Here is a 15236-nt window from a genome sequence, read left to right on the forward strand (position 1 = left end):
TGTAACTGACCTTCTACTTTGTCTAACTGACCTTCTGCTGTGTCTAACTGACCTTCTGATATGTCTAACTGACCTTCTGCTGTGTCTAACTGACCTTGTACTGTGTCTAACTGACCTTCTACTTTGCCTAACTGACCTTCTACTTTGTCTAACTGACCTTTTACTGTTGGTATCAGCATAGTGTTTTCCTGAGACCAGTCATGTTATAAAACTACCCATTATTCTGTTCCTTTTGAACTGTAGCTATATTGAAATAATAACAATTTAATGATCCTTCAAAACCCTGTGATATGATAAAACTGCTCTGTTTCAAACTTATTAAGACTAAAATCATGTTATTAAACAACCCCTTTGTGTCTTTGCCTTCTCCTCCATTGTACCCTGTTATAAGCTTCCACTTGAAACGTTGACCTCCACTGACCCCTGAAGTGGACAGCTAGTCACTGGTGAACAGGTACTTACTTCACTTGGTCGATCATGTCTTTGCCATTATCGGAAGAGGAGCCTGGTCGTTTGATTGGCACCAATGCACTGTCCAATGAGGTTCCTGTTCCCGGATGACCAAACTTATCCACACCAGCACCACCTATTTCTCCACCCCATGCTGAACGCATGCCGCTATGGCCCCGAGATGGACTACAACAACAAGCAGTCATTTACTACCTATAATCTCACTTTTTATAGACACAGACAAATGTTGCTTAACTAATTCTAATTTCAAGAACTAAATATTTTGCCAAACTATAACGAGACATTTTAATTTTAATTGAACATAACAACTACCTTTATAAATGTGTTGTTTATACACCATTTGATTTTCAGATTGATGTTTAATGATGATATACATATACAATGCAATGTATCACAGGAATTTTATCTTAACAGAACACATTTCATGCTTTTAAAGAAAACAAGTCTATTCTACAAATTTTGTCCCCCACATGAGATGTAAAATCATCAAATAAGGTGAACTCATATCCCAAGTATGAAGTCCCAGTGACAAATAGGGAATGAGAAAGAGTCTGAACAAACTTTTTCTTTAATGTAGGTCAGAAAAGTGAATATGTAGGTCACAGTGACCTACTTTGGATACAACGCGCACTGGCTTACCAACATGGATCCATAAGTATGAAGTTCCACTGACAAATAGTGTAAAAGATAGATCATGGATATTAGATAGTGGGAGGATGGACGGACACAACCTTAAAGCCACATACTCCAAAATAACCTAAAATTCTAGTTACACACATGTATTAATGGCAATCCAAGATGCTCATTCACACTCTCCTAACATTAAAATGACCACTGGCCTGGACGCTTGACTGGGGGAGTCCTTGAGACATCAGTGTATAAAAACAACTCAAGGATTTATTTTTATTGTGAAATTTGTCACGGAGCCAATAATGAGGCTATAACAACGTGCACTGCACATAAACACACATGGCTGTTGTTTACATTTCGAGTATACATGAACTTTGCCTAATAAAAATCAACAAACATACATCTAAATACTTAAAATTTCAAAATGTAGCAGTATGCATACAACAAAATATCGATAAAATTTAAGTTCGGTGAAGTTGGCAATGTTCAAAAGCTAACAAGCAATCCAATAGTCGTCTGGCAAAATTGGAATTCAAGTCTAGTCCCTATTCTTTTCTCGCTAAGTGCCAACGAATCATTTCCTTTCCAAAGGAAATACTCGGGTTTTGCCGATTCCAGTCCCTTTTACATTTCTTTTTGCCAAATCTGTCTGTGTTTTGGCAGGCTCACACATTTTGTATAGACTAATAACCCGCTCGTTGCATTATGGGACTATTTCGCATAGAAACTTGGTCCGTCGGACCCAGTTACTATTTTTGGGAATTTCCTGTACACTCTCATTAAAACACATTTTCCTCCAGTTTTTGATCCGCGATAATTTGTTAGGTATATATTAAGTCTATGGGAGTATGTGGCTTTAACAGTTAACTGGCTTCCAGTCGGGGTTTAAAAATAGTACAAACTGCAACAGTTCTAATTGTGAAGAGTTCCAAATGGTTTTCTTTTATAAATTGGTGTATTCTACTTCATATCAAGATGAATTACAAACAAAAGATAAACTTTTGAGTTATTTCCCTTGTCACTGTGGCAAGGAATTTTCTTCACAAACTTTTGAATTGAATAATCCAAGCATTTTATATATTTCACCAAACAATTCTTTCTACATTTTTTAACCAAAACTATGTACTTTGAGAGCTGATAAAATACTTTAAAAATCAGAGGAGAAAAAATGTCCTTTTTTTTTAATAAAAACAGAAATGAAAATTTAAATCACATATATACATTTTATACAAAAAATCTGCTTCTTGAGATCAAACTATCTATTAACATTGTAAGACAGGTTAGTTTAAATAAAGGAAATGAAATTTTCAATGAAAGGTAAGTAAATGTAGGTAAGTACTGGTATGCCTGTACCTGAATCTAAAATCCCTTGGTAGAGAGTAACCTTGCATTGCTTGAACCCTTGACTTCATAATCTGTTTTCGGAAGTCTTTCCTTGCATTTCCATAACCATTGAAAATGTGATCACAGAATAGAAGTTTTCCATTGAGGTACATCTGTAACAAGAAGACTTCAATTTAACAAAGTTTGATGATAAAAAATGTCATATATCCAACTAGAACTGTGTTGTGTTTACAAGATGAGGGGCGAGAGGAAACATGCCAGGGACTACATTTTGTCAGTTGAGGAGAAGGGGCTTAAAGTTTAACTTTCCAGAAACATGATGTGGACTTTATTGTGTGGGTGTCAGGAGAAGGAGCTGGGTTTAAATTACCAGAAAAATGCCAGGGACTAGATTTTGTCGGTTGAGGAGAAGGATCTAGGTGTAATTAACTTACCAGAAACAAGCCTTGGACTACATCATGCCAAGTGAGGAGCAGGGTTTTTTCACCCAAGTTTGGGATGGTGCCTTTTTGCCTTATTTTTGGGAAGAAAATTGGTGAATTGGGAAAGAGTTTTTCAGGAGTAAACTGCTAATTTTGGAAATTTGACCTAAATAGGAATTAACTTCAATTGGGAATGGGGCCCATTATCGGCCCCAAAAAGCCCTCAGAAAAAGCCTTGAGGAGGATGGGCTGGGTGTTACCAGAAACATGCTGGGGACTACATTGTGTTAGTAGAGGAGGAGGGATAGGTGTAAGTTACCAGAAACATGCCGGGGACTACATTGTGTCGGGTGAGGAGGAGGGGTGGGTGTAACTTACCAGAAACATGCCGGGGACTACATTGTGTCGGGTGAGGAGGAGAGATAGGTGTAACTTACCAGAAACATGCCGGGGACTACATTGTGTCGGGTGAGGAGGAGGGATAGGTGTAACTTACCAGAAACATGCCGGGGACTACATTGTGTCGGGTGAGGAGGAGGGGCTGGGTGTAACTTACCAGAAACATGCCGGGGACTACATTATGCCGGGTGAGGAGGAGGGATAGGTGTAACTTACCAGAAACATGCTGGGGACTACATTGTGTTAGTAGAGGAGGAGGGTGGGTGTAACTTACCAGAAACATGCCGGGGACTACATTGTGTTAGTAGAGGAGGAGGGGTGGGTGTCACTTACCAGAAACATGCCGGGGACTACATTGTGCCGGGTGAGGAGGAGGGATAGGTGTAACTTACCAGAAACATGCTGGGGACTACATTGTGTAAGTAGAGGAGGAGGGGTGGGTGTAACTTACCAGAAACATGCCGGGGACTACATTGTGCCGGGTGAGGAGGAGAGATAGGTGTAACTTACCAGAAACATGCCGGGGACTACATTGTGTCGGGTGAGGAGGAGGGGTGGGTGTAACTTACCAGAAACATGCCGGGGACTACATTGTGTTAGTAGAGGAGGAGGGGTGGGTGTAACTTACCAGAAACATGCCGGGGACTACATTATGCCGGGTGAGGAGGAGAGATAGGTGTAACTTACCAGAAACATGCCGGGGACTACATTATGCCGGGTGAGGAGGAGAGATAGGTGTAACTTACCAGAAACATGCCGGGGACTACATTGTGTTAGTAGAGGAGGAGGGATAGGTGTAACTTACCAGAAACATGCCGGGGACTACATTGTGTCGGGTGAGGAGGAGAGATAGGTGTAACTTACCAGAAACATGCCGGGGACTACATTATGTTAGGAGAGGAGGAGGGTGGGTGTAACTTACCAGAAACATGCCGGGGACTACATTGTGTCGGGTGAGGAGGAGGGATAGGTGTAACTTACCAGAAACATGCCGGGGATTACATTGTGTCGGGTGAGGAGGAGAGATAGGTGTAACTTACCAGAAACATGCCGGGGACTACATTATGCCGGGTGAGGAGGAGAGATAGGTGTAACTTACCAGAAACATGCCGGGGACTACATTATGTTAGGAGAGGAGGAGGGGTGGGTGTAACTTACCAGAAACATGCCGGGGACTACATTGTGTCGGGTGAGGAGGAGGGGTGGGTGTCACTTACCAGAAACATGCCGGGGACTACATTGTGTTAGTAGAGGAGGAGGGATAGGTGTAACTTACCAGAAACATGCCGGAGACTACATTGTGTTAGTAGAGGAGGAGGGGCTGGGTGTCACTTACCAGAAACATGCCGGGGACTACATTGTGTTAGTAGAGGAGGAGGGATAGGTGTAACTTACCAGAAACATGCCGGGGACTACATTGTGCCGGGTGAGGAGGAGGGGTGGGTGTAACTTACCAGAAACATGCCGGGGACTACATTGTGCCGGGAGAGGAGGAGGGGTGGGTGTAACTTATCAGAAACATGCCGGGGACTACATTGTGTTAGGTGAGGAGGAGGGATAGGTGTAACTTACCAGAAACATGCCGGGGACTACATTGTGTCGGGTGAGGAGGAGGGATAGGTGTAACTTACCAGAAACATGCCGGGGACTACTTTATGTTAGTAGAGGAGGAGGGGTGGGTGTAACTTACCAGAAACATGCCGGGGACTACATTATGTCGGGTGAGGAGGAGGGATAGGTGTAACTTACCAGAAACATGCCGGGGACTACATTGTGTCGGGTGAGGAGGGGTGGGTGTAACTTACCAGAAACATGCCGGGGACTACATTATGTCGGGTGAGGAGGAGGGATAGGTGTAACTTACCAGAAACATGCCGGGGACTACATTGTGTCGGGTGAGGAGGAGGGGCTGGGTGTAACTTACCAGAAACATGCCGGGGACTACATTATGTTAGGAGAGGAGGAGGGATAGGTGTAACTTACCAGAAACATGCCGGGGACTACATTGTGCCGGGTGAGGAGGAGGGGCTGGGTGTGGTCAGATCCCTCAGCAGCAGTTGTGATGTCGTACTGCAGAAGCCTGAACAAGTCTCCCCTACATTGAACACATGGCTTGGTACGGTTCCTATTACAACTCGTGTAGATCTCCTCCACCATTTTCTCTCCCGCAGTGGAGTATGGAAATCTGTGTTAGAGGTATATATGTAGAATGTGCTAATTCAGTATCAATGATCAATACAAAATTAAAGGCAATGTGAAGACATTCTTTAAGGAAATAAGTCAATTTCAGGTGACACAAAAACAAGTATGCTTTGAGCTGATACACTTATTGCCGAACAAATTTTATCCATCTTCTGCCCTTTGGATAAAGGGAGAAAGAAATTAAGAAGCAGTCATATGATCAGTAATCAACTTGATAAGTTTCTATCAATATTTTGATGAGCTATTCTTGAACATTAAGAATATCTCATTTTACCTTTTAAATTTTTTCTTGCAGCTATCAAACAGGTCATTACAGACTGACACAAACTATCATACAGGTCATTACAGACCAACACAAACTATCATACAGGTCATTACAGACTAACACAAACTATCATACAGGTCATTACAGACCAACACAAACTATCATACAGGTCATTACAGACTAACACAAACTATCAAACAGGTCATTACAGACTAACACAAACTATCATACAGGTCATTACAGACTTACACAAACTATCAAACAGGTCATTACAGACTGACACAAACTATGATACAGGTCATTACAGACTTACACAAACTATCATACAGGTCATAACAGACTAACAAACTATCATACAGGTCATTACAGACTAACACAAACTATCATACAGGTCATAACAGACTTACACAAACTATCATACAGGTCATTACAGACTGACACAAACTATCATACAGGTCATTACAGACTAACACATACTATCATACAGGTCATTACAGACTGACACAAACTATCATACAGGTCATTACAGACCAACACAAACTATCATACAGGTCATTACAGACTAACACAAACTATCAAACAGGTCATTACAGACTAACACAAACTATCATACAGGTCATTACAGACTTACACAAACTATCAAACAGGTCATTACAGACTGACACAAACTATGATACAGGTCATTACAGACTTACACAAACTATCATACAGGTCATAACAGACTAACAAACTATCATACAGGTCATTACAGACTAACACAAACTATCATACAGGTCATAACAGACTTACACAAACTATCATACAGGTCATTACAGACTGACACAAACTATCATACAGGTCATTACAGACTAACACATACTATCATACAGGTCATTACAGACTGACACAAACTATCATACAGGTCATTACAGACTAACACAAACTATCATACAGGTCATTACAGACTTACACAAACTATCATACAGGTCATTATAGACTAACACAAACTATCATACAGGTCATTACAGACTTACACAAACTATCATACAGGTCATTACAGACTAACACAAACTATCATACAGGTCATTACAGACTAACACAAACTATCAAACAGGTCATTACAGACTAACACAAACTATCATACAGGTCATTACAGACTAACACAAACTATCATACAGGTCATTACAGACTAACACAAACTATCATACAGGTCATTACAGACTAACACAAACTATCATACAGGTCATTACAGGCCAACACAAACTATCATACAGGTCATTACAGACTAACACAAACTATCATACAGGTCATTACAGACTAACATAAACTATCATACAGGTCATTACAGACTAACAAACTATCAAACAGGTCATTACAGACTAACACAAACTATCATACAGGTCATTACAGACTAACACAAACTATCATACAGGTCATTACAGACTGACACAAACTATCAAACAGGTCATTACAGACTAACACAAACTATCATACAGGTCATTACAGACTAACACAAACTATCATACAGGTCATTACAGACTGACACAAACTATCATACAGGTCATTACAGACTAACAAACTATCATACAGGTCATTACAGACTGACACAAACTATCATACAGGTCATTACAGACTAACACAAACTATCATACAGGTCATTACAGACTGACACAAACTATCATACAGGTCATTACAGACTAACACAAACTATCATACAGGTCATTACAGACTAACACAAACTATCATACAGGTCATAACAGACTAACAAACTATCATACAGGTCATTACAGACTAACAAACTATCATACAGGTCATTACAGACTAACAAACTATCATACAGGTCATAACAGACTAACAAACTATCATACAGGTCATTACAGACTAACAAACTATCATACAGGTCATAACAGACTAACAAACTATCATACAGGTCATTACAGACTAACACAAACTATCAAACAGGTCATTACAGACTGACACAAACTATCATACAGGTCATTACAGACTTACACAAACTATCATACAGGTCATAACAGACTAACAAACTATCAAACAGGTCAATACAGGCCAACACAAACTATCATACAGGTCATTACAGACTTACACAAACTATCATACAGGTCATTACAGACTGACACAAACTATCATACAGGTCATTACAGACTAACACATACTATCATACAGGTCATTACAGACTGACACAAACTATCATACAGGTCATTACAGACTAACACAAACTATCATACAGGTCATTACAGACTTACACAAACTATCATACAGGTCATTACAGACTAACACAAACCATCATACAGGTCATTACAGACTAACACAAACTATCATACAGGTCATTACAGACTAACACAAACTATCATACAGGTCATTACAGACTGACACAAACTATGATACAGGTCATTACAGACTTACACAAACTATCATACAGGTCATAACAGACTAACACAAACTATCATACAGGTCATTATAGACTAACACAAACTATCATACAGGTCATTACAGACTTACACAAACTATCATACAGGTCATTACAGACTAACACAAACTATCATACAGGTCATTACAGACTAACACAAACTATCATACAGGTCATTACAGACTAACACAAACTATCATACAGGTCATTACAGACTAACACAAACTATCTAACAGGTCATTACCGACTTACACAAACTATCATACAGGTCATTACAGACTAACACAAACTATCATACAGGTCATTACAGACTAACACAAACTATCTAACGGGTCTTTACAGACTAACACAAACTATCACACAGGTCATTACAGACTAACACAAACTATCATACAGGTCATTACAGACTAACACAAACTATCATACAGGTCATTACAGACTAACACAAACTATCATACAGGTCATTACAGACTAACACAAACTATCATATAGGTCATTACAGACTAACACAAACTATCATACAGGTCATTACAGACTAACACAAACTATCATACAGGTCATTACAGACTAACACAAACCATCAAACAGGTCATTACAGACTAACACAAACTATCATACAGGTCATTACAGACTAACACAAACTATCATACAGGTCATTACAGACTAACACAAACTATCATACAGGTCATTACAGACTAACACAAACTATCATACAGGTCATTACAGACTAACACAAACTATCATACAGGTCATTACAGACTAACACAAACTATCATACAGGTCATTACAGACTGACACAAACTATCATACAGGTCATTACAGACCAACACAAACTATCATACAGGTCATTACAGGCTAACACAAACTATCATACAGGTCATTACAGACCAACACAAACTATCATACAGGTCATTACAGACTTACACAAACTATCATACAGGTCATTACAGACTAACACAAACTATCATACAGGTCATTACAGGCTAACACAAACTATCATACAGGTCAATACAGACTAACACAAACTATCATACAGGTCATTACAGACTAACACAAACTATCATACAGGTCTTTACAGGCTAACACAAACTATCATACAGGTAATTACAGACTAACACAAACTATCATACAGGTCATTACAGACTAACACAAACCATCATACAGGTCATTACAGACTGACACAAACTATCATACAGGTCATTACAGACTAACACAAACCATCATACAGGTCATTACAGACTGACACAAACTATCATACAGGTCATTACAGACTAACACAAACCATCATACAGGTCATTACAGACTGACACAAACTATCATACAGGTCATTACAGACTAACACAAACCATCATACAGGTCATTACAGACTGACACAAACTATCATACAGGTAATTACAGACTTACACAAACTATCATACAGGTCATTACAGACTAACACAAACCATCATACAGGTCATTACAGACTAACACAAACTATCATACAGGTCATTACAGACTAACACATACTATCATACAGGTCATTACAGACTAACACAAACCATCATACAGGTCATTACAGACTGACACAAACTATCATACAGGTCATTACAGACTAACACAAACTATCATACAGGTCATTACAGACTAACACAAACTATCATACAGGTCATTACAGACTAACACAAACCATCATACAGGTCATTACAGACTAACAAACTATCATACAGGTCATTACAGACTTACACAAACTATCATACAGGTCATTACAGACTGACACAAAATATATATCATATAGGTCATTACAGACCAACACAAACTATCATACAGGTCATTACAGACTAACAGGTAATTACACACTAACACAAACTATCATACAGGTCATTACAGACTAACACAAACTATCATACAGGTCATTACAGACTTACACAAACTATCATACAGGTCATTACAGACTAACACAAACTATCATACAGGTCATTACAGACTAACACAAACTATCATACAGGTCATTACAGACTAACACAAACTATCATACAGGTCATTACAGACTAACACAAACTATCATACAGGTCATTACAGACTAACACAAACTATCATACAGGTCATTACAGACTAACACAAACTATCATACAGGTCATTACCGACTAACACTTAAAAGAAGAAGACTTACATTGAGGAGATTACTTCAATGACTACAATCTGACCGTCTGGCACCTCTGTCTGGATAAATGTGTCGTACTCCAAGTCCATGATCTGTGGTACAACGTGACGACTACAGCGACATATAGGTCTCTCCAGCCCTAACATGGCCTGTCGAATAGCCACAGGACATGGGCTCTTCATTAGTGACATCAACTCAGCATTTGGATTAGTAGTTGCAATTGTGTATTGGCGGGACAGGGGTGCACTGGATATAGGGGTCCTTGTACCTCTCGATGAATGTTTACCTGCAGAACTGAAATAATAAAATAACACAACAGTAAAAATCCTGATACCATACATCGATCATTACAGTAAAACATTGATATAAAGCTCTGTATACTCACTCAGCCTAACCTTCATGTAGTGCTCAATTTTATCTACAGTAAAATACAATGTTTCTGGTGGTTATCCCTACAAAACCATTCATATGCCAGTAGTGCCCTCATATATCAATTGTTCTAGAGACGCTGACACTGATGCCCAAGTTTAGCAATAGCTCCCCGGGACTTAAACCCGGTGAGCTAAAAACCAATTTGGTAGAGGGGGAGGATGATGTGTGTAACATATATAATTTTACTCTACGTACTGTGCTAATCTTTCAAACATAGCAATAGCTGTTGGGGAAACATCGCCCCCAGCATCTGTAGCATCATCCTCAAACTTGACATTGGAAGGTGCTGCACTCTTCTTCCGAGACTCCATCACCTCAAATTCCTCATCTAGACTCTTGGCTGACCTACTTCTTGCTTTCACTGTATGAAAACATAAAAATCTCTATCATAAACCAATTTCAGTCCTTATTAATACATATCTTTTAAGTTCTTTATGCTGGAACATTTTATTTTAGAAATTCTATTTTGAATCTATAAAAGAATATGGAAGAGACCTCTAACATAAACTATAACAATAAGCTACTAACCTAGTGGTGCCGATGGAACCCGGTTGTGGTTTGGACTGACCAGTTCTATATCCGAGCGGCGACTCAGCTGCCCGATATCTGACAGCTGTGCCGACTTGATAGTCCTCTTTCTTGTAGTGTACTCAGGGTATTCACTCATGGAGCTGAGGTAGGGAGAGGTCAGACCAACCGCCAGACGATAGTGTTCCATCCACTCCTCCACCAAACCCCTTATAATACAACACTTACAGGTAAATAACGTCCACACCTCCACCAAACCCCTTATAATACAACACTTACAGGTAAATAACGTCCACACCTCCACCAAACCCCTTATAATACAACACTTACAGGTAAATAACGTCCACACCTCCACCAAACCCCTTATAATACAACACCTACAGGTAAATAACGTCCACTTCCCCACCAAACCCCTTATAATACAACACTTACAGGTAAATAACGTCCACACCTCCACCAAACCCCTTATAATACAACACTTACAGGTAAATAACGTCCACACCTCCACCAAACCCCTTATAATACAACACTTACAGGTAAATAACGTCCACTTCCCCACCAAACCCCTTATAATACAACACTTACAGGTAAATAACATCCACACCTCCACCAAACCCCTTATAATACAACACTTACAGGTAAATAACGTCCACTTCCCCACCAAACCCCTTATATTACAACACTTACAGGTAAATAACGTCCACACCTCCACCAAACCCCCTAGTATTCAACATTTTCAGGTAAATCCATGTAAGCATTGTCTGAAGATCATTAGAACATACTCTGTATGGTATTGTACAATTTTAATGTGTCTCTCACTTACTTAGCTTTCCTTTGTAATTTGGCCAGGTCCTTGTCATTTTCAGCATCATATTGGAATGAAAATTCAAGCAGTTTCTGGATCTCTGGATGATGACTGCGACCATGGTGCTAGAAAATACAAAACGTAACCTAAATAACAAGTCTTATCGTTAATTACTTACATGTAAACTGTACATATAAAGAAGACCTCATTATATAGACTCCAGGTATCTCCACTAATTTAACATGGAATTATAAATGTTTAGACTACATAATTTTTTCTATTTCATTTATCACATAGAAGACAAAAACACAAATTATCTAGTAAATTAGGCAAAGATGTTGATGTAGAATTCTAATCCATGAAGATTAAATCTCAATCAAATAAACTACCATTGCAATAATATTTCTATCTTACCTTTTTCTTTTGATTTTTACTTTTCTTGCTGGGTTTTGGTGCAAACAATCTCATTAAATCTTTAGCAGCTCGAGATGAAAAGGGAAACGATGCTGTCAACAGTTGTTCCTAAGATAAAGCAAGACAATTATAATCTATAAAGATATAATATCTTGTATAAAAATCTGCCTCGAAAATTTTCAAACTCATTATCTTAATTAATAATGTTGAAGTTTCATTTTACAAAATGGTTAAATAAGAATCTAACTTACATTTTCGTCACCGGGTCTGGACTCTACAGCCCCTGGCGTAGCAGTGAGAGAAAATCGTGCTACCTCCTTATTGCAATTAAATATCAGGGACATCACTTGTTGACCAGAACACCTAAACAACAGGGAACCGTTCATCTGGGAAAAAAAGGGTAAATCAATAATCAACAGCTCCACTGTATGTTATAAACACTATAAAAGCCATGTCTCTTTACAGATCAGGTATAGTTTTGAAAATAAGCTACGGAGAAGTTTTGTAACTTCTGTTACTCACAAATAAATGTCTCCCTGTGTAAGTTACTAAAGGAATTGCCAAAATATTCTATAGAAAAACTCTTGCTGTCAAATTTCAGGAACATTAAAATCCTATAAGCCTTTTTCTTAACTTCAGGAATGTTTTTCAATGGAAGACAAGCTATTTCATTATCTATGTTACTAAGTTAACTTCATGCAGATGTATTTTCATTTAGCTGGAGCCAGAAGCCAAAATTAAATGGTGAAGCAGGTAATCACCAAATTTTTTTTTTCTGAATCACTTATACACTTCAAGACAAGAACTATTTTCTGTATATGCACCAAGGGACATAACTACATAATAGTATTTCTAATAGCCTTGATCATTACATAATACCACTATAAACAGCTTTGTAATAAATTAGAATCTTTTTTTTTTAATTTCATACAACTGAAGTTATATATATATATCTTTAGACTATTTGGAATCACTAAACCACATGTTATGCCTTTATTTTTCTTCCAAATATTTTCAATATCTATATTTTCATCTGGTTGAACCCACTGAATGCAATCTCGTACCTGGAATGTGACTGGAGCGAATGTTTTCATCGCAGTAGTCGGCCACTTCCACTTTCTGATTACAGATCCATCGTCCAAAGCCTCATGGCCACCCTTCTCTGTCACCAGCACTCTGTAACACAGCCACACCTTGGTAAACAGTGGTTTAGAGACCATGTATATAACAGGTATTTCCCTTTGACATATGTGGAGTATTTTGGGGGGTACATCTCCAGGTACTTGGTACACTTATTTACTGTACTTATTGTTACATTTCAATGTTAACTATTAGAACCTGGAGAACATAGATACACATTTTTTTTTAATAAATCATTAAGTTTCTCATTTAAAAAAATGTTTCAGTATTTGCATATAAGCAATCGAATTATGTAAAATGTTTTTGGATAACAGTCAAGTAGAAATATTAAGTAAACTGAAAAAAAAAATGTTATAAGAAATAGTTTCAGTCTACAGGAAAGTAAACTGCCATGACATCAACAGTGCCCAGGTAAAAATACTCTGCCTCAAATGGCAGAAGTTAGTGTTACAAGAACATTGAAATATGTTAAAATTTGAGACAGGGTTGATTGAAACACCAAATTTAGACACACCAAAATAAAACTAAATTGACCGAAAAAAAATGTAAAAAATGTAAAAAATGTCCTGACAGCAAACTATCCCTATTTATGGTGTAAGGGAAATATTTCAGCCTGTTTATAAGTCCATCTTACCGAATGACTCCATTTGCCCCATAGCAGACACCTTTGCCACTTGGAGTAAAACATGCCAGCATTTTAGACTCAGGTCCATCATCATAGGCCAAAAGATAGTGTCCTGGTCGTCCAAACCCAGCAGCTGTGTAAACTACAGCCTTATAGCCAGACGGATAGCTTCCCAAGTTAAGGTCTTTTATCAACAGGCACACAATGATTTACCTAACAAATTACCTACATCTCTTTGTATATATTTTTAACCTTGAATTCTACTTGTAAAAGTTAAATACCATTGAACCTATTCTGTAATAATCCCAGGGAGCCAGCATACAACTTTGAATATATAAGGATAATGACTAAATATTGCAGGTGGGCTGTGAGCATTTTTAGTAAATTACAATAATGTCTATTACCAGTAGATAAGGGTCGGCTCAATACTTAATTGGCATTGGTTATTTTTCTGGATAGATAATTATTCATTTTCTAAAATAAAACCAATTCCAAGCAATTATATATATATATATTTTTTTTTTTATCTGGCAAACTGTTGGATTTAAAGAAGAGTTTCTTACATATTCATTTAATGAATGAAATCAGGGAAAATACTTGTATTCAATTTGTAGGTATGGTACTGTACACAAAGGATACTACACAACACTAGATCCATCCTGATGTGTTGCCTGCAACAAGTCTTTTCCTTCATGTCGCTCGTCGAATACCGGGGGTATCCGTGGTTTACCTCCCTTGTAGATGGGTTTTACTGTTGTCTTCAGTGGTGACCTCCTATACTTTAACATAGCCTCCTTCTTAGCATCCCCGTAGTATCGTACCTGGACCTCTCTATCGTAGCCATTCTCTATATCCCTCATACGATGATCCTTTCTGTAGAATATAACAGTAGGATAAGAAGCCACACTTTACATTTTACATGTCATTAAAACTTAGTTATAAAGTAAATGATTTAGTGTGGAAATAATACTAAAATTAAGTTATCATGACTGCAAGATGATGAAAATACAGG

At 38.2% G+C, this 15236-nt stretch overlaps 1 protein-coding gene across 10 annotated transcripts in view; it reads right to left on the reverse strand.

The window, feature by feature from the left end:
• LOC117331622 overlaps window positions 1-15236 on the reverse strand; it is a 52855-nt gene that overhangs the window by 17937 nt on the left and 19682 nt on the right. For all 10 annotated transcript variants that reach the window (XR_004533613.1, XR_004533615.1, XR_004533614.1 and 7 more), the window contains 12 exons: window positions 14864-15097; window positions 14234-14392; window positions 13524-13635; window positions 12711-12845; window positions 12460-12567; window positions 12064-12170; window positions 11241-11449; window positions 10908-11073; window positions 10290-10574; window positions 5250-5451; window positions 2455-2597; window positions 463-636 (listed from right to left, as the gene is read on the reverse strand). Coding sequence is in view for 7 of the 10 variants with exons in the window: in XM_033890451.1 (XP_033746342.1) it covers window positions 463-636; window positions 2455-2597; window positions 5250-5451; window positions 10290-10574; window positions 10908-11073; window positions 11241-11449; window positions 12064-12170; window positions 12460-12567; window positions 12711-12845; window positions 13524-13635; window positions 14234-14392; window positions 14864-15097 (2034 nt within the window). In the remaining 3 variants the exon portion in view is untranslated. The remainder of the gene's footprint in view (window positions 1-462; window positions 637-2454; window positions 2598-5249; window positions 5452-10289; window positions 10575-10907; window positions 11074-11240; window positions 11450-12063; window positions 12171-12459; window positions 12568-12710; window positions 12846-13523; window positions 13636-14233; window positions 14393-14863; window positions 15098-15236) is intronic.

This window comes from Pecten maximus, chromosome 7 (genome assembly GCF_902652985.1).
Source record: "Pecten maximus chromosome 7, xPecMax1.1, whole genome shotgun sequence".
Lineage (NCBI taxonomy): Eukaryota > Metazoa > Mollusca > Bivalvia > Pectinida > Pectinidae > Pecten > Pecten maximus.